Genomic DNA, 20698 nt, shown 5'->3' with positions numbered 1-20698 from the left:
GACACATTAGAATATTGTGATTAGATAATATGTGCATCAAGCACCAAAATTATTTGGTCAGCTCCAAAGAAATTGTTCTTAGTAATCAGTTTCTGTGCCAGAACATTGCCCCCAATGTCATCTTCTTTCAAAAAGTGCCTACACATTACTTCACTGATATCAATGTAAAAGATGTTTAACTTACAGTACTTCCACACCAAAAGGAAATTTTTCAAAATTTTCTTCAAAGCTGTTCCGAATGAAGGTCACATTTGGTTCATCATCAAAATATGTGTTACTTGACATGCTAGATGTATTCTATTAAGACACAAGCAGCAAGATACAAGCTGTTTGTTTTTCACACAAATTAAAAACTGTAAAGCTAAGATTTATGACAAAACATTTCATTTTGTTCAATCTTCTCTTCACTGTGCACAAACAAGCAGGCACTGTACTGTGGCACTGAGTTTAAGATAAGGTTGTATCACTTCCTTCCTGTACAGTGGAAATGCTTCCCTTTATCTCTGACTGCATCCACACAAATATCAGCTGCAACCAGTCAACACACAATTTATGTGAAGTGATTTTATGTTTGCCAGAGACTGTTCGAATGACAGAAAACTTGAAATGTCTCTCCTACTAGTAATGTAGCCATCTAATTGGCTTCCTATCCCACAGTCTTATAAGAGGAGCTGGAAGATCTAAAATCAGGATCTTTAACTATGGTGAGTTCACATCAAGATCCTTCATGACTGTTAATTTATTTACTACGTCTGCTACAGCTTTCTTTGCTTCTATGACAAGCAATGTTTAATCAAGAAAATCAGTTTATCAGTATGAATGCCTCAATCATGTGAGATAATGACATGAAAGACGTAGTCTCATGCCTAATTAATTATCAGTTGATTCTATGTCTGAGCAACGGTTTGGAAATAGGTAGAAGGCTATAACAGAAGAGATTAACAGATGTTAAGACCAGGATGTGACAAGAACTACATACACTCTGCAGAGTAATTTGAGATGGCAATGATTATGGTTGACTGTATTTACAAGTAAATTTAATAGATTATTAATAGTGTGAATAGCAATAAAACATAACTGATAACACCAGCAGCACACAAGTCTAAAATTAATACCACACTTATGTGTAATGTCCTGGTGGAAACTGAGGGCAGTGGAATAAGAAAACAGTGTACCAATAGTATAATCTGAGTGAGGAAATAAGTGACTGTACATCAGCAAGTGTTGCAGAGAATGTTTTGCACAGGATACTGCATTCAAGACATAAGTTGTATTTTACTATCCCTGTTCCTCTACATGAGTAGCTTCCTCACTGTCGTACCAACACAGAAATGTGGATGTCTCCCAGAAACTAGGTGAATTAGATTAAGATACATGAGTCATGTCATAGCTACTACTCATTCTGATGGGCTCGATCAAAAACAGGCCTAAAGTAAATGGGAGCAGGAGCTTGCATCTCCATCTTAATATTGGACTCTGAATTGATTGACCATTCCCATCAGAGCTTTCACAATTCATAACACATTTCACTTTCTACTTGCATTCTCTTTTACACATCTATGTCTCTCTTGGAATTACCGCTATGTCAAATTTATATATGCAATAAGACATTTATCCTCGGAATATGGGACATTCCAGCTAGCTAAGTTTACTGTTCTGTAAAATAATGCACTAGCCTCAATGAAACTCCACTGTGAGTACTGTCTGGGGCACATGATGAGTTAGCTGATGTTCACAAGCACCTGGAAATTGGTCTGGCAACTGTCACGTGATCGGAATCTGCTGTGAATGTGTATGTTGGGAAAAGGGGAGGGGGTTAGAAGTACCAAGTGACATGTATCAAACATATCAAGGGTACATCAGATATCGTTCTCTCCTGTGAATCCAGTATCCTCTACAGGAAGGAAGGACTCTCACTATTTGTTTGCTCCAGTGTGAGTTGTGTGTCAGTGGTAGGTCTAAGGGCCCTGTCAGGAGAGACTGGAACCAGGAAGACCACACAGTATGACACCATGCCCCCTAAGCAACAAGTGAGAGATGGTGTATTCCACTGGATTAGATTACATTTATTTTTCATTCTGGTTGATCCATAGTGAGGACATCATCTGGGATGTGGTAGATGCCAAAAAGAATACACAATAAATATTTACATAATAAGAACAGATATGCTAATATACTTTTAACACGTCTCAAATGAAATTGCCCTTGTGGATGTGGAATCAGTCAATGTTCAGTACACTTAGATGCGTATGATAATTCTTAGGCTATTGTAGCCAAGCATCATCAATTATAAAACTAAATAAATAAAACAAAAAACATTTTACAGCACTTATTTACAACGATCATGTTAGTGCACAAAATTTGTACAGAAGTCAGATTGTACGCAATATTCACATTATGTGATATTACGAATAACACATATACATCTATCAGTTTTACAAACGAATTCATCAATGGAGTAGGAGGAGTTGGCCACCAATAAATCCTTTAGATTCTTCTCAAACTGAACTTTATTATTGGTTAAACTTTTTATGGCAGCTGGCATATTATTGAAAATGTGTATTGCTGAACAGTGGACATCTTTCTGAACCAAAATATGCAACTACAAATCTTTCTGAAAGTTATTCTTATTTCTATTGAAGTTGAGCCAGTGAGACAGACTTTAACTGTCAGAAAACATGCTATGTCCCGTGTATAGGGAAAGCATATACAAAAGTGTAGAGGGCTATTAATCACCGACAGTTCAAACGTACAACAAATAATGGCACCACTTAGGGAATTAGCAGAAGGGCTGGGAAGGATTACCTCGTGCAATCAGCGTGTGTGCCAGGAGGTTTAATTCAATATGCCGAAGAGGCTGTTCTCATAGCCATTGAGTTATAAGTACCAACCAAATGGTGACTGTGGCAGATATTGAAACAAATGGCACCTGTTGAGTCTGAGATAACACTTGGATCATTCTAGTGACTGACAGAAAAAGTTGAGAAGACAAGCATTGCTTGCAAAGTTTCAGTGAAGTTCACAATAGCAGTGTCCTCCCTTCAATTGACTGTGGCCCCTGGTTCTAAGTTGAGTGGAAGGTTTGAACTACAGGCTTTGAAGGTTCTGTGCCAGCTAGACTGCAACTTCCGGGCCTTGCACCTAACTGATGATAACTGTAGGGTCACCTTAAAGGCGTTAGGTGTGCAATACTTGTCAGAGGCTGCTATCAACCTAACTGACTGTGAGTGGGGTTCACATTAGGTTTTGTTTTAGATTCATGACTCTACATCCAGCCCAGAAAACGAGAGATGTACAAGAGTCCAAAATATAAATGATGCCTCCAACAATGAGCCTATCAAAATCCTAGTGATCAATTGCTGAAGCATTCACAGGGGTGCCAGAGTTTGAAGTGCTCCTAAAAACAGCCAAACTCACATAATGTTAGGGACACAAAGCTGTTTAAAACCCAAAAGTGATAGTAGTGAGCTTCTTTAGGCAAATCTAAGTGAACATCAAAAAGAAAGTTTAGTGCAGAATTGAGATGGAACATTTGTTACAGTAGACATGGAACTTAAATTCATCAAGGCAGTCCTCACAGCTTTACTTCTGCCAGTACCTCGTCTCCCACTTTCCAAACTTTACAGAAGCTCTCCTGCGAACCTTGCAGAACTAGCACTCCTGAAAGAAAGGGTACTGCAGAGAAATGGCTTAGCCACAGCCTGAGGGATGTTTCCAGAATGAGATTTTCACTCTGCAGTGGAGTATGCACTGGTATGAAACTTCCTGGCAGATTAAAACTGTGTGCCGGACCGAGAATCAAACTCGGGACCTTTTTTTAATATATGGGAATAATTACAGATGGGCATGACAAGACATCCTGCAATACAATGCTATTGCTTTTCCTGAAAATTGTCTACAACAGATCTTCAGTGATGTCCATGCTGAAACCGGCATGAAGCAACTACTGTTATGAAAATACAAAGAGAAACTATGACAAGCACAAAGTTTTATATTTTCAGTAAACTAAATCATATCTCAATGAGGCAATTGAAAAATGTAGTGGGATGGAGCATGTACAGGAGCTTTGGCTGGTCTTAAGAACAGTTGACCAAGCAGGCTTACTGGATACATATGGACCCTAGTATAACAGTTTATGATGGACAGAACCCTCAAAGCATACAGTCTCTGTAAAGAAACTTATAAAGAAGCAGTGACTACAACACAATAGATGTAAACCACAGAGTATGATTATAATAGAAAATGCTAAATGAAATGGTTTTGCCTGTCAAGAGGGCTATGTATAATGCCTTCACAGCAGAATCTTAACAAAACACTTCTCACATAACCCAAAGAAATTATGGTCGTCGGTAATGGTAGCCAGCAGCACCAAAATTAATGCCCTAACACACACGTACTGACACTGAGGATAGCAGAGTAAAATCAGAAATTCTGACCTCAGTTTTTGAATGTTCCTATACAAAGGACAATTCAGGAGAAATGTCATAGTTTGATTCTTGCACCACTGCAAAAAGAATGGCACAGACATTACTGCGAGTGCCATTGAGAAAGAGCTAAAGTTACTGAAATTACTGAACAATGCTTCAGGGCTCAATGGAGTCCTATCAGATTCTATACAGAACCAGGAACCGACTTCATCTGTCTTTTAATGGTAATAGACTAAAGATTCCTGGAACTGTGGGAGAAAGTACAAGTCACACCACCTACAAGAAGGGTAGCAGAAGTGATCCACAAAATTGCCATCCTATACCTCTGACAGTCATCTGTTGCCCAGTCTTAGAATATATTATGAAGTCACATGTTATGATGTATCTCAAATAGAATGACCTCCTCCATGTCACTCAACAAAGATTCTGAGAACATTGGTAATCCAAAACCCAACTCGCATGACATCCGGAAACCCACAGATCAAGGTTATCTGGCAGATGCATTATTTCTTGACTTTGGAAAAGTCTTTGACTCAGTACTACACACATGGTTATTGTTGTTGTTGTGGTCTTCAGTCCTGTGACTGGTTTGATGCAGCTCTCCATGCTACTCTATCCTGTGCAAGCTGCTTCATCTCCCGGTACCTACTGCAGCCTACATCCTTCTGAATCTGCTTAGTGTATTCATCTCTTGGTCTCCCTCTACGATTTTTACCCTCCACGCTGCCCTCCAGTACTAAATTGGTGATCCCTTGATGCCTCAGAACATGTCCTACCAACCAATCCCTTCTTCTGGTCAAGTTGTGCCACAAACTCCTCTTCTCCCCAATTCTATTCAGTACCTCCTCATTAGTTATGTGATCTACCCATCTTATCTTCAGCATTCTTCTGTAGCACCACATTTCAAAAGCTTCTATTCTCTTCTTGTCTAATCTATTTACCATCCATGTTTCACTTCCATACATGGCTACACCCCATACAAATACTTTCAGAAACGACTTCCTGACACTTAAATCTATACTCGATGTTAACAAATTTCTCTTCTTCAGAAACGCTTTCCTTGCCATTGCCAGTCTACATTTTATATCCTCTCTACTTCAACCATCATCAGTTAATTTTGCTCCCCAAATAGCAAAACTCCTTTACTACTTTAAGTGTCTCATTTCCTAGTCTAATTCCCTCAGCATCACCCGACTTAATTCGACTACATTCCATTATCCTTGTTAAATGCGTGCCTTTCGGCTACCCGTCATTGTGGATTGGCTGTCTTGCCAGTCCACAACAGCAACATTAGTGCATACACTAGTGATACTGATTTTGCTTTTGTTGATGTTCATCTTATACCCTCCTTTCAAGATACTGTCCATTCCGTTCAACTGCTCTTCCAAGTCCTTTGCTGTCTCTGACAGAATTACAATGTCATCAGCAAAACTCAAAGTTTTTATTTCTTCTCCGTGGATTTTAATACCTACTCCGAACTTTTCTTTAGTTTCCTTTACTGGTTGCTCAATATACAGATTGAATAGCATCGGGGAGAGGCTACAACCCTGTCTTACTCCCTTCCCAACCACTGATTCCCTTTCATGTCCCTTGACTCTTATAACTGCCATCTGCTTTCTGTACTAATTGTAAATAGCCTTTCGCTCCCTGTATCTTACCCCTGCCACCTTCAGAATTTGAAAGATAGTATTCCAGCCAACATTGTCAAAAGCTTTCTCTAAGTCTACAACTGCTAGAAACGTAGGTTTGCCTTTCTTTAATCTTTCTTCTAAGATAAGTCGTAGGGTCAGCATTGCCTCACGTGTTCCAACATTTCTACAGAATCCAAACTGATCTTCCCCAAGGTCCGCTTCTACCAGTTTTTCCATTTGTCTGTAAAGAATTCGCATTAGTATTTTGCAGCTGTGACTTATTAAACTGATAGTTCGGTAATTTTCACATTTGTCAACACCTGCTTTCTTTGGGATTGGAATTATTATATTCTTCTTGAAGTCTGAGGGAATTTCCCCCGTCTCATACATCTTGCTCACCAGATGGTAGAGTTTTGTCAGGACTGGCTCTCCCAAGGCTGTCAGTAGTTCTAATGGAATGTTGTCTACTCCTGGAGCCTTGTTTCGACCTAGGTCTTTCAGTGCTCTGTCAAACTCTTCACGCAGTATCATATCTCCCATTTCATCTTCATCTACCTCCTCCTCCATTTCCATAATATTGTCCTCAAGAACATCACCTCTGTATAGACCCTCTATATACTCCTTCCACCTTTCTGCTTTCCCTTCTTTGCTTAGAACTGGGTTTCCATCTGAGCTCTTGATATTCATGTAAGTGGTTCTCTTTTCTCCAAAGTTATCTTTAATTTTTCTGTAGGCAGTATCTATCTTACCCCTCATGAGATAAGCCTCTACACCCTTACATTTGTCCTTGAGCCATCCCTGCTTAGCCATTTTGCACTTCCTGTCAATCTCATTTTTGAGACGTTTGTATTCCTTTTTGCCTGCTTCACTTACTGCATTTTTGTACCTTCTCCTTTCATCAATTAAATTCAGTATCTCTTTTGTTACCAAAGGATTTCTGCTAGCCCTCGTCTTTTTACCTACTTGATCCTCTGCTGCTTTCACTATTTCATTCCTCAAAGCTAACCATTCTTCTTCTACTGTATTTCTTTCCCCCATTCCTGTCAATTGTTCTCTTATTCCCTCTCTGAAACTCTGTACAACCTCTGGTTCTTTCAGTTTATCCAGGTCCCATCTCCTCAAATTCCCACCTTTTTGCAGTTTATTCAGTTTTAATCTACAGTTCATAACCAATAGATTGTGGTCAAGAGTCCACATCTGCCCCTGGAAATGTCTTACAATTTAAAATCTGGTTCCTAAATCTCTGTCTTACCATAATATAATCTATCTGAAACCTTCTAGTATCTCCAGGGTTCTTCCATATATACAACCTTCTTTCATGGTTCTCGAACCAAGTGTTAGCTATGATTAAGTTATGCTCTGTGCAAAATTCTACCAGGTGGCTTCCTCTTGCATTTCTTAGCTGCAACCCATATTCACCTACTACATTTCCTTCTCTTCCTTTTCCTACTGTCGAATTCCAGTCACCCATAACTATTAAATTTTCGTCTCCTTTCACTACCTGATAATTTCTTTTCTCTCTTCATACAATTCACCAATTTCTTCATCATCTGCAGAGCTAGTTGGCATATAAACTTGTACTACTGTAGTAGGTGTGGGCTTTGTGTCTATCTTGGCCACAATAATGTGTTCACTATGCTGTTTGTAGTAGCTCACCGGCACTCTTATTTTTTATTCATTATTAAACCTACTCCTGCATTACCCCTATTTGATTTTGTATTTATAACCCTGTATTCACCTGACCAAAAGTTCCTCCTGCCACCGAACTTCACTAATTCCCACTATATCTAACTTCAACCCATCCATTTCTGTTTTTAAATTTTCTAACCTATTTGCCCGATTAAGGGATCTGACATTCCACGCTCCGATCTGTAGAACGCCAGTTTTCTTTCTCCTGATAATGACGTACTCTTGAGGTTATGGTTATTAATAAGCAAAATTTGTGACTGGATTGAGGATTTCTTCATAGGGTGATGTAGCATGTTATCTTGGATGGAGAGTCGTCAACTTCAGACCAAATAGGACCAACAGTGGATACTGAACATATTCAAAGAAGGGCAGAATGAATGCTCATAGATATGTCATCAAACAGGAGAATATTGTGAAGATGCCAAAATAACTAGCCAGTGCTTGACGATAGAGGCAAATTATTCTGTGAAAACATACTAACAAGTTTCAAGACCCTCCTTTGTGTGAGGAATCTTGGAATACACTATAATTCCCTGTGTGTTCCTCCCATAGTGATTGCAAAGCCAAGTTCAGACTAATTACAGTGCATAGAGAGGCATTTATGCAACCATTTTCCTGCATACCATATATGAATGGAATAGGAAGACATCCTAATAACAGGTACAATACGAAGTACCTTCTGCCAATCACTTCACAATGATATGCAGAGTATGGATGTAGATATGAAAGCCATAAGAGAGTCACAGATGTCCAAGAGGATACCTTTTCAGTAAGTTAATGTTACTGTAGTCACATGGTTCAATTACACAGACATTATGTATTTACTCAACACCTGGCAATAGGTTGGTTGGTTTGTTGGGGTTGAAGGGACCAGACTACAAAGGCCATTGGTCCACACTTGGAAATAGTTTTAGCGCATTTCACTTGGTTCTTTTCATCATTACTTCTGCACTTGAAATTGCTAATATTACATGTTTATGACTGCATGTTTAATATCCGTTGGTGGCTGGAGTAGCTGAATGTGTAATACCATATTTTAGATAAGGTGAAAACAGAATTAAATGATTCGGAAGTATAATCCAAGTATGATCCATTATAACACTCGTTAAAATTGGAATAATTCAATTAAAAAAAGAAAAAAAGCACAGCCTCATGATGAGTGGTATCAGCAGGTTCAAAGTTCCTCAGAATGACAATCTAGCAGCCTACAATAATGACACACAGAGTTCAGAGTAAAGCAAAGTATTATACACCACATAATCCCATAGGTCATTGAGAAAAAAACAGTATGCTTACAGAACTATGGTTTCCATGCATTATCAAACAAGATAGTTTAGCTGGTAAATTATGAGAGCAAGTTGGTGCAAAACATTTTTGAGGCAGTAAACCCTGCAGCATTTTACATGTGCGTAAAATAAGAAAAATCTTAACGTACAAACATATGCCTGCATTCAGTCTCAAGCTGGAGAGTGCTGCTGAAATACAAACAAAAATTGAGACGTTTCAATTTTAATCATACAGTTCCACCAATAGTAGACAACTGTATTAGAGGGTTCTTCTTTCTGCTCTACTATACAGTACGACATTATAGCAGGAGAGAACAAGAAGAGTAACAGAGGTGTGGAAGAGACAGGGTGCATGGGGCGGGGCGAGGGGGCAGGCAGAATCCTATACCTGTCAACAAAAATGATCATTAGGCATGGAACACAGCCTTACACTGCACAAAAATAAGGGAGGAAACTAACAATTTAATTTTCAAAGGAGTCACTGCAGCACCCACCTTAAGTGACTTAAAAAAACTGCGTAAATCTGGCTTGCCTTACAGGGACTGGACTCCTCTACTAGGTCGGTGCCTTAACTGCCGCACCATTTCACTCTGCCCATATCTGGTACAAAACTTCTACATTATGTTTCCAGTTATTATTTGACATGAATCCACAAAAATGACAGGATATTTTTAACAGCAAAACTGTTCTCGCCATCACGAATTTGCTCTGAAGACACACAATGTCTCCCACGTTTCAGAATCATTAACAGCCCTAAAAATATTTATACCTAAAACATCTTCAGAATTATACCTATTTATAATAGAATACAAAGGTAGGCTTATATGTAAGAACAAAAGAAGATGCAGGTTTAACTTCCAATAAATGAGGTTAGCAGACACAAGGATTAAGCTTAGATTGGGTAATGATGAGGAAAGAATTTGACAATATCTGTTTCACTTGAAAAATCCCGGCATTTGCCTCAGAGGTTTAGAAAGACCATGGAAAATCTATATCTGGAAGGCCAGATGGGGATTTCACTTGCCATCCTAAAGAACGCAAATCAACTGTGCATCTTACTTGGTACACTGGCACTACTGCAACCCTTGGTATTTAACACAAGACATTTCATGTAAGGAAGGAAGTGCAGTGTACTAGGCATAATCACCAACTGTTTCTATAAATATGCTGATGAAGTAAGTTCACCAAACATTACATTACATTCCTCTGTATGACAAATATAATACAGCAAACCTACGAAATTTTGCTACCTAGAAGGCTATAATACAATATTTTTCAACAATTTATTTACAAACTATCCTTCGAAATTCTATGAACTAACTAATTACTACACACGTATCCACTACTTACGATCAAAATATGTCATCACTACATGGCGTTACTAACAACATATACTGACTGTCCTATGGAGTAGATCCAGTATCTCAAAAGAAGCAGAAAAATGTCATTCACTTCGTGCATTTCACACATACCCGAAATGGCAGGGTATCAATGAAGCTCATGCACTGCAAGCTGTTTCTAAATAAATTTTATCCACTGGTCCAGTGTTTCACAATTAAATTTCTTTTCCAAACATTACCTTATTACCAGTCCCACACTACTAGTATCCGTTGTTTCCAATTCATACAAGAGATGCTCGTGTTTCGGCTGCATATCGACGCTGGTGTGAGATATGCGTGCTAACGGATCCATGACATCTGAAATACCTGTAGACTGTTGATAAAGAAAGAAGGTACGCGATACGTTTCTTCGCCTTCCTTCAAATACAGACGAAGTAGAGAGACGGTGTCTAACTGATTTACAGTGACGTGAAAATCAGCTCTCTAAACAATTAGCACCTTGCTTCATGACATTGCGTTTATAAACCTTATACTGTATAACCCCTACCACAGAAACACAAACACAATTTACCTAAATGTCGATCCCCAGTATTCATCAGTGCCCTCAATTTCCTGGAGAAAAAGTTCAATTCGTTGTGAACTGCTATCCTGATTATTTGTATCCATTTCTAATGACAATTCCCTACAAATGTAAACATTGTATGACAACAGCCTACGCCAGCAGAAACAACTTATCTGTCAGTGGAAGATATTCCACTAGAACGCAGACGCTACCAAAGAGTAAGAAGAAATTTTCCTATTCAAACCTCGTGACAATGATTTTCAGAGATATGTAGTTTTTCGGTTAACTTTATTTACCTATAAATTTTATTACTCATCCCAGTTTGCTACTGCTGTATTTGTAACATAAAAGACCTATAATCACCACAATGTAAATCAACTATTTAATCAAATCTATGTCTCAGAGCAAAGTAAACAATTCCATGCACCTAAACTTCGCCTCAAGATGCTGTACATCTCCCTACTTGTAATGGAAACATAATTTTATTTCCGCATATAAATACCTGGTCTCTAAAATATAAGGCAGATGATCTTCACATTCTGCTAAAATATAACATATGTTTCATATGAATATAAGGAGAAGATATACTTACATATTAGTTTCCAATACTTATTTGGTGTCCTTTTGCATCTGTATTTAATATATTATTGTTATCACTTAGTAAATCCAAACTACTATGGATGCTAAGTGTGTTAGCTGCAGTAGGAAAGTTAGTTCAGGGGTTTTGTGCAGCTGTTGTGACAGGTGGTTTCATTGGGGAAATTGTAGCAGCGTGGGAATTGGGGAAGCAAACGAGACTCTTCCATTCTCTTGCAGGGTTTGCTCAAGAGATAGGATTATAGTTGAACAGGAGGGGAAAATTAGAACCCTTCAGGCTGTTTTGGACAGAGCGAGGGAGGAACTGAAGAGGTTAAGGGGGGAGGGGGGCAAACAGCGGTGGGAAGTGGTAGCTGGCAACAGGGCCACAGAAAGAGGACAGTGTCTGACAGTTTCCCAATTGGCACAACCAATAGATTTGCCTTGCTACCACAGTTAAGTAGGAAGAGGCTCCAGTAGAAGTAGATGTACGAGGGCCGTTCAGAAAGTAACCTCCGGTTGATTTAAAAAAATACACCAAGTTAAATAAAAATATTTTAATATATACATCTTACAACTACATCTTTGCACTATTTTTCTACATAGTCTCCATAGCGATTGAGGCACTTATCGTATCTCTTCACAAGCTTTGAAATTTCTTCTGCATAAAAATCACCCGCTTGTGCCTGGAGCCAGCCTGTGACCGCATCTTTGAGCTCTTTGTCGTCATCAAACCGCTGTGACCCGAGCCATTTCTTCAAATGCATGAAGAGGTGATAATCACTTGGGGCCAGGTCTGGGCTGTAAGGTGGATGGTTGATAACGTCCCACTTGAAGGACTCAAGAAGGGCCGTTGTTCTGCGAGCAGAGTGAGGACGGGCGTTATCGTGCAAAAAAACGATACCGGAAGTCAGCATACCACGGCGTTTGTTCTGTATAGCCCGTCGTAACTTTTTTATTGTTTCACAGTACACGTCTTGATTAATGGTCGTACCACGTTCCATGAATTCAACCAACACCCCTTTGGCATCCCAAAACACCGTTGCAATCAGTTTTCTGGCAGAAAAATCTTGCGAGGCTTTTCTTGGTTTGGTAGGCGAATTTGAATGTGCCCACATCTTTGATTGTTCTTTTGTCTCAGGGTTCACGTACTTAATCCAGGTTTCGTCACCGGTCACGATTCTGTTTAACAATGGTTCTCCTTCGTCCTCATAACGTGACAGAAAGTCTAATGCAGAGGCCATTCTTTGAGTTTTGTGGTGGTCGGTAAGAATTTTGGGAACCCATCGTGCACAGAACTTACGGTAACCCAATCTTGCTGTCACTATCTCGTACAAGAGAGTCTTAGAAATCTGTGGAAAACCAGTAGACAACTCTGACATTGAGAAACGTCGATTTTCACGAACTTTTGCATCAACTGTCTGAACGAGTTCGTCAGTCACCAATGATGGTCTACCACTCCTCTCTTCATCATAAACGTTTTCTCGTCCACTTTTAAATAAACGTACCCATTCACGGACAATTCCTTCACTCATAACTCTTGGTCCGTACACGGCACAAAGCTCACGATGAATAGCTGGTGCAGAATATCCTTTGGCTGTAAAAAACCTTATGACAGCACGCACTTCACATTTGGCGGGGTTTTCTATTGCAGCACACATTTCAAACTGCCACAAAAACTAAACTAGCGCAGGTACGACGTTCACTCGACCACGGCTTGATGCCGACTGACCTGTTGAGTGCGTGAACGCACAGATGGCGTCGCTACTCCCCCCACAACCCGCACTGTGACCAATCGGAGGTTACTTTCTGAACCGCCCTCGTAGTTTAAGATGCAACAGAATTTCACTAGGAAACTAACTGTTTCAAAAAAAGTAGAAAGTAAGAGGAAAGTTCTGTTGCAAGGTAGCAGCCATGGAAGAGGTATGGGCCAGATTTTGCAGGAAGAATTAGGTGACAGATACCAGGTCACAAACTTTTTCAAGCCAAGTGCAAGTCTTAGCCAGGTGGTAGAGGATATAGGTTCCTTGTGCAAGGGATTCACAAAGAAGGATCATGTGATGGTAGTGGGTGAAGTGGGAAACAGTATTGATAGGGATCAGGGCTACAGCATTGAGTGTGACCTGGTGAAAATAGCTTCAGCAACGACCCATACCAATGTTGGGCTGGTGCCTGCTTTCATGCGGCATGATCAGCCCCAGTTGAACCGCTCTGTCAGGAGGGTAAATATGGAGTTAGATCAGTTGCGTAGGGCAGCCACTCTGTCAGACATTGGATTGGTTCCTGTCGAGGCTATTGATAGGGGGGATTTCACAAGGCATGGCCTACAGGGAAGGGTAAACTGGCAGGGTTGTTGGCGGAATCTATAAGGGGAGACACTGGTACTCATGGATGTACCTCTTTTTTAGGCTAATATCAGTGTCCAATGAGAAGTTCAGGCAGGCAGGTGCTAAAGAGGTCTAAAACTCAGAAAATTCTCCCAACAGGAAAGTAAATAATAGTGTTACGATATTTAACCAAAATATTAGTGGATTAAAGAAAAAAGTAGATTCTCAGAAAAGGAAAGTAAAAAATAATGTTACCATTTTTCACCAAAATATTCCGGGATTGAAGAATAAAGTAGATGAGCTCCTGGTTTGTTTAGATGACACTGAATCTAATAATGTAATAGATATACTATGCCTGTCTGAGCATCACATTGTGTCTGATATGGAAAAGGTAAATATCAGTGGTTATAAACTAGCTACATGTATGAGTAGAGAGAATAAGGTGGGAGGAGGAGTTGCCACATATGTCAAAAGTTATCACTGTGTAGAAAGCTTAGATACAAAAAAGTTTCGTCTAGAGCCACATATAGAAGCATGTGCCTGTCAACTTAAACTGAAGGAGGGCTCTTTTATAATTGGAACAGTGTATAGGTCCGCTTCAGGAAACTTTCATTTATTCCTGGAAAACTTGGATGCCTTGTTGTGCTATCTGTCAGATAGGGGATAGCAAATTATTATTTGTGGGGACTTCAATGTTGGTTCATTGAAAGAGTGTAATAGGAAGAATGACCTGGAAGTCTTGCTCGGTTCTTTCAATTTGACATCTGTTATTAATTTTCCTACTCGGGTAGTAAAGGAGAGCAGCACATTGATAGATAACACTTTTATAGACCAAGATAGGTTTAAAAACACAAATTCTTGTCCTGTTGAGAATGAACTTTCTGATCATGATGCTAAGCTAGTTACAGTATATGACATAGCTCCATTCAGTAATTCAAAGCTACCCTCCAAAGTTGTGCATTCAATTAATGACTCAACAATTAGAATCTTCAGAGAAAATCTTCAGCAGTTAGACTGGGATGAGGTGTACAAGGAACCTGATGCTAATTTAAAATATAACTTATTTCATGATACACTTGTAAGAGAATTTGAAAACTGTTTCCCGAAGAAAGTAGTCAACTCTAATTGTAAGAAACTATGCAAAAAACCTTGGCTTACTAAAGGAATAAAAACATCTTGTAACCACAAAAGGGAACTGTATCTAACAACAAGAAAGAGTAAAGACCAAGAAACAGCCAAATATTATAAAAACTACTGTGCTCCATTAAGAAAGGGTAATAAAAAGTCCAGAAGCATGTGCATCATGTCTGAGATTAATACCTCTGATAACAAAAGCAAAACAATTTGGAATATTATTACAAGGGAGATAGGACAACCAAGAGTACAGAATGACGGCATCACCATCAAAGTGAATGGAAACTTGATAAACAACAAGTCAGAAGTCGAAAACATTTTGAATAACCATTTTTTAAATGTTGTAGAGAAAATAGGAGATAAATGTTCATTAGAAGAAGCAAGGCAGTTAATGAAAGAGGCCTTACCCACACCATTTGATACAATTGAAATTCCACCCACCTCTCCATCTGAAATTAGTAAGATAATAAACTCTTTCAAGAATAAAAGCTCACATGAGATTCATGACATTTCCAGCAGGATAATAAAAGCTGGTTCCCAAGAAATAAGTGGGATTCTTAGCCACATATGTAATAGCTCTCTGAAGCAGGGTATTTTCCCAGATAGACTGAAGTATGCCATTGTTGTACCACTGCATAAAAAAGGGGATACGTCTGATATCAACAACTACCACCCAATCTCTCTTCCGACTGCCTTATCCAAAATTCTTGAAAAAGTAATGTATTGTAGAGTAGCTTCACACCTTTGTAAAAATAAAGTTTTAACAAAATGTCAGTTTGGTTTCCAGAAGGGTTTTTGAACGGAAAATGCTATATATACTTGCACTAATGAAATATTAAATGCTCTGAGTAACCGGAAGTCACCCGTTGGGATTTTTTGTGATCTATCAAAGGCTTTTGATTGTGTAAATCATGGAATACTTCTAGATAAGCTCAACTATTGTGGTATGACTGGGACAGTGCTCAAATTGTTTAAATCATACCTAACTGGAAGAGTGCAGAAAGTTGAAATAAACAGTTCACATAATATGCAAGAAACCGGTGATTTCTCAAACTGGGGAACAATCAAGAATTGGGTGCCACAAGGTTCGGTCCTGGGTCCTCTGCTGTTCTTAAAATATATTAATGACTTGATAGTCTATATTCACGAAGATGCAAAGCTGGTACTTTTTGCCGAGGACACAAGTATAGCTATCACACCCGACAGACAAGAATTAACTGGTGAAATTATAAATGATGTTTTTCAGAAAATCATTAAGTGGTTCTCTGCAAATTGGTTCTCATTAAACTTTGACAAAACACAATATATACAGCTCCACACAGTAAATGGAATGACCGCATTAATAAATATAGACTTTGATCAGAAATCGGTAGCTAAGGTAGAATATTCAAAATTTCTAGGTGTATGCATTGATGAGGGGTTGAACTGGAAAAAACACACTGAGGATCTGCTGAAACATTTGAGTTCAGCTACTTATGCTATTAGGGTCACTGCAAATTTTGGCGATATACATCTGAGTAAATTAGCTTACCACGCCTATTTTCGTTCTCTGCTTTCGTATGGCATCATATTCTGGGGTAACTCATCATTGAGTAAAAGAGTGTTCATTGCACAAAAGCGTGTAATCATCAAAATTGCTGGAGCTCATCCAAGATCATCCTGCAGACACTTATTTAAAGAGGTAGAAATCTTCACTGTAGCCTCACAATATATATATTCTCTTATGAAATTTGTTATTAACAATCCAAACTAATTCAAAAGTAATAACAGTGTTCATGGCTACAACACTAGCATCAAAAGTCTGACAGATAGCCATATAGCATTTAAGAGGAAATTAAAAGAATTTCTTAATAGCAAATTCTTCTACTCATTAGATGAATTTTTGGATATAGTAAGTGGGTAACTTTCCAACCTCCAAAAAAAATTGAGTGTCATGTAATATTTTGTCTAATGTAATATCTTGTATAGACAGCTTTTATTAACCTGACACATTCCACATCATTACGAAGTGTCGTATTCATGATCTATGGAACAAGTACTAATCTAATCTAATCTATAATCTAAAACTGTGTGTACCACAATGTTTTAATTTAGTTATAATTTATTGCAGGCACAGTCAAGATTGTGGGGATCGATCGATATGTACAGTGAAACCTGGCTGTAACAACATTCAAAGGACCTGGAAAATTATGTTGTTATAAACGATTGTCATTGCAACCGAGATTCGTATTTTCAGTCTATTGTGGTGGCAAATGGAGAAGAAACATTTTATTTGGCATTGTTTTATTTTTACATACATTATTTACTCTTAAGCTTACATGAATACCCTGCATAAAGCAGTATGTCGAGTATTCATCAAACTTCTTCACTTAGGAATGAAGTAATCAGTCATTTTACTCTACAGTTTACTTGCCCAACACACGCTTCCTACATTACTTTCTACGTTTATTATTTCATTTGCAATTTTACTTCTCCCTCCCCTAGCTTCATAGAACATGTTCACAAATCCAATGGCTTCTAAAGCGTCACTCACAGTAGGGACAGGCACTTCATTTTTTTCTTCTTCCTCTTCTTCTTCATCTCCTTCCCTCATTTCATGGTCACTGTGGCACTGATTCTTCACTACATTTGCAATTTCGTCCTCAGTTTGAGCTTCAGTTGTAACAAGGTCATCATCTGTTGTTGTATACATTTCATAGTCGCATTGATTGAGAATATTACCGTTGATTTCTGGTAGAAATGCAGTTAGCGGCAGAGCATCAGAGTCATAGAAGGTGTCTTCAATTTCGGCGGCATTTATTCCTTCAGTTGTTCTCCCAAATGAGGGAAATAGTTCTTGAAGTTTGGGCTGCGACCCAGCTCCGAGGATTGCTAATGCATGTGATCATGTGATTGCACATGTAAGTGTAATAGAGTAATCCTACTTTTTCCTAATGCATTGTACCATTTTCAGTAATATCAGCTGACCACAGTGGCATTTCAGATTCCTAATTACTTCTTGGTCCAAGGGCTGCAATAAACTTATGGCATTTACAGGAAGAAAAACAAGCTTAATATTCTCCAGATCAGTGGATGAAGGGTGGGCTGGACTGTTGTCAACAAGAACTAATATCTTCCTCTTCTTACTTCTAAACTTCCGATTCTAACTCCTTATATCAGATTCAAAGAGTTTGCACTTTTTATTAGCATTGCAGTGCACTGAGGATTCTTTACATTCTTAAAACACAAAGAGTTTTTTGATTCCCCCATCATAAGCAATTTTTTCTTCTCAGTTCCATCTGCACTTGCACAAACCAGAACTATTATTTGTTCTTTGGATAACTTCTCACCAACACATTTTCGCCTTTGAATTTCAGAGTTTTGTCAGGGGTCAATTTACAGAAAATGCCAGTCTCATCTGCATTAAAGATGTCTGCATATCCTTCACGAATTTTAGCCCATATAGTAGTGAGCCACTGTTGGTTTGTTGCAGCATTTACACTGTTGGTTTTACCCCTCACTTTGCCAAAAATAATGCCATGAAGTTGCTTGAATCTCTCAATCCAGCTTCCACTGCACAAAAATTCCTTACTTTTTAATTTCTGGGCAACTTCTTCTGCTTTCACCATAAGGAGAGGTCCACTAAAGGGTACATTCATGCTTCTCCCTGCTGCTTAAACTACTTAAGCAGCACTTCATTCACGTCGCTCCATTCAGTTATTTATAACCACTTAATTTTAGATCAATTTTGTTCAAATGCAGTACCAACTTTACCCTTGTTCTTCCAAATCATCTGGACTGTGAAATTCACAGGGCCAAATTGACAACACACGTCAACCTTTATCGTTCCATTTTCGATTTCACCAGTCACTTTCACTTTTTCTTCTGCTGTCCAAACTTTTCTTTTACTGAGCATCCTGTTCTAAATGCATACAGTTAATAACAAATTGTTATGGAAGCTGACATCACATGCGCTGTTGATGAGTTCTATGATTGTCATCACTACTGTAGTATGAATGCGCTTGGGTAACAGTAAGGTGGGGAGACCACACTACACCTATTGTTGATGGAAGGGCAGAGAGAAGAATATGCTAGGTTTCCAAATTACAACACCAGATTTCCACCTATAGTACATTGATTCTTGGAAAATCTTGTTGCTAACAGGCTGAAAATGACATTACATATGAGGTACATGCATATACATTTGTCATATTAGGCAAGGATAAGAAGGATGTTTCTTACAAGGAGTATGGCTGAACCACAGAAATCACGACATTATAGTCGAGTTGTTGTAACCGATGTTGCTCTAAGAGAGCTCAACTGTATCATAGTCAAGTGTCTCGAGTCAGTTGCGATACATATGACTTCTGATTTAGGAATAAAGTATGACCTACTGTACTTGATGTTAGTGATATTTGTGCTAAAACCATCAATAATGGAAGTCATGTAGTACTGTAAGTGAGGGAATTATGCTAACTTGGAAGACAAATTGTGCAAGAAGGATGAAGGAAGTAGTGAATTACACTCTCGCTGTTGTGAACATGAATACACATTCTGCTCTGCCATTCTCCAGGTGCTGTGGACATGTATATATGCACCACTTGGTTTTCCTGCAGTGCTGTTGATATCTGTATGTGTCATCAACCACTACCCCGTCACTGCCGTGGACTAGTTACTTCCACATCTTGGTGAATAAAACAGTTTCAAGTATTTTGATGGCTCAGTCATTACCATTGTTTGACTACTTAAATTGAACCATTTGCTATGTGAAACTGTCACGAATCTAAAAATGTCAGAAATAGGCAACAAAGCACATATACCATTTTTAAATTAATTCTATTTAATCCTTATTTTCTTTTGGGAAATGTTACAGTGTGCTCTGTAACAATTTTTCGTTAACAACAGCAATCAACCTACTAAGTAGAAAGGTTGCAGTTCGAGGTGTAACTCTTTCTCTTTAGGAAAATGAGTGGTTTATTATTGTTGTACCATTTTTGATAATGCTGTTATTGGTAACACTGGCTGCATATCTATCACATTGCTGCCTTCGCATCATATTGCAAACTTATAGTCATGTGTGAATTTGGTGTTTTATTAACATGGAAAGCAAAAGCAGGGGCATGGTGAACTTGCAGTTAAATGCCTTGAATGTTAATGAGAACAGTCATGGCAGTGGTAATGAAGTTCCATCCTATAAACAATGCAAGTAAGTATTAAATATGGCCTGCCCAGTTGGCCCTGTGGTCTAACGCATTGCTTTCCGGGCGGGAAGGAACACCTGGTCCCCGGCTAGAACCCGCCTGACGGATTTGTGTCGAGGTCCAGTGAATCGGCCAGTCTGTGGATGGTTTTTAGGCGGTTTTCCATCTGCCTCAGCAAATGCAGGCTGGTTCCCCTTATTCCGCCTCAGTTACACTATATCGGCGATTGCTGCGCAAACAAGTTCTCCACGTACACGTACACCACCATTACTCTACCATGCAAACATAGGGGTTACACTCGGCTGGTGTGAGATGATCCCTGGGGGGGCCTACCGGGGGCTGAACTGCGCAATAAACCTGGGTTCGGTGTGGGACAGAGGAGGGGTGAAGTGGACTGCAGTAGTCGTCGTGGGGTTGTGGACCACTGCGGCTGTGGCGGGGACGGAGCCTCTGCGCCGTTTCTAGGTCACTGGTTAACATACAATACAATACAATACAAGTATTAAATAATTATGTGATTACTTCTTCTCCTTCTTCTTCTTCTTC

The 20698-nt window shown here is 39.0% G+C and overlaps 1 protein-coding gene and 1 long non-coding RNA gene across 4 annotated transcripts in view; one reads left to right on the top strand and one right to left on the bottom strand.

Moving 5' to 3' along the window:
* Positions 1-11136, bottom strand: part of LOC124783974 (exocyst complex component 6B) — a 170739-nt gene extending 159603 nt beyond the window's left edge. The window contains exon 1 of one of the 3 annotated variants that reach the window (XM_047254065.1): positions 10945-11136. In XM_047254065.1, coding sequence (XP_047110021.1) covers positions 10945-11039 — 95 coding nt within the window. In that variant the 5' untranslated portion in view covers positions 11040-11136. Of the gene's footprint in view, positions 1-184; positions 422-10612; positions 10896-10944 lie in introns of those variants that run through there. The other 2 variants (XM_047254063.1, XM_047254064.1) reach the window with 2 other exon arrangements.
* Positions 515-19661, top strand: LOC124784010. The gene is made up of 2 exons (XR_007015961.1): positions 515-704; positions 17083-19661. It is a non-coding gene; the product is annotated as an uncharacterized LOC124784010 (long non-coding RNA).
* The last annotated feature ends 1037 nt before the right edge of the window (positions 19662-20698 follow it).

Source organism: Schistocerca piceifrons, chromosome 1 (assembly GCF_021461385.2).
Source record: "Schistocerca piceifrons isolate TAMUIC-IGC-003096 chromosome 1, iqSchPice1.1, whole genome shotgun sequence".
Classification (NCBI taxonomy): domain Eukaryota; kingdom Metazoa; phylum Arthropoda; class Insecta; order Orthoptera; family Acrididae; genus Schistocerca; species Schistocerca piceifrons.
This window is presented reverse-complemented; position numbering and strand designations above follow the sequence as displayed.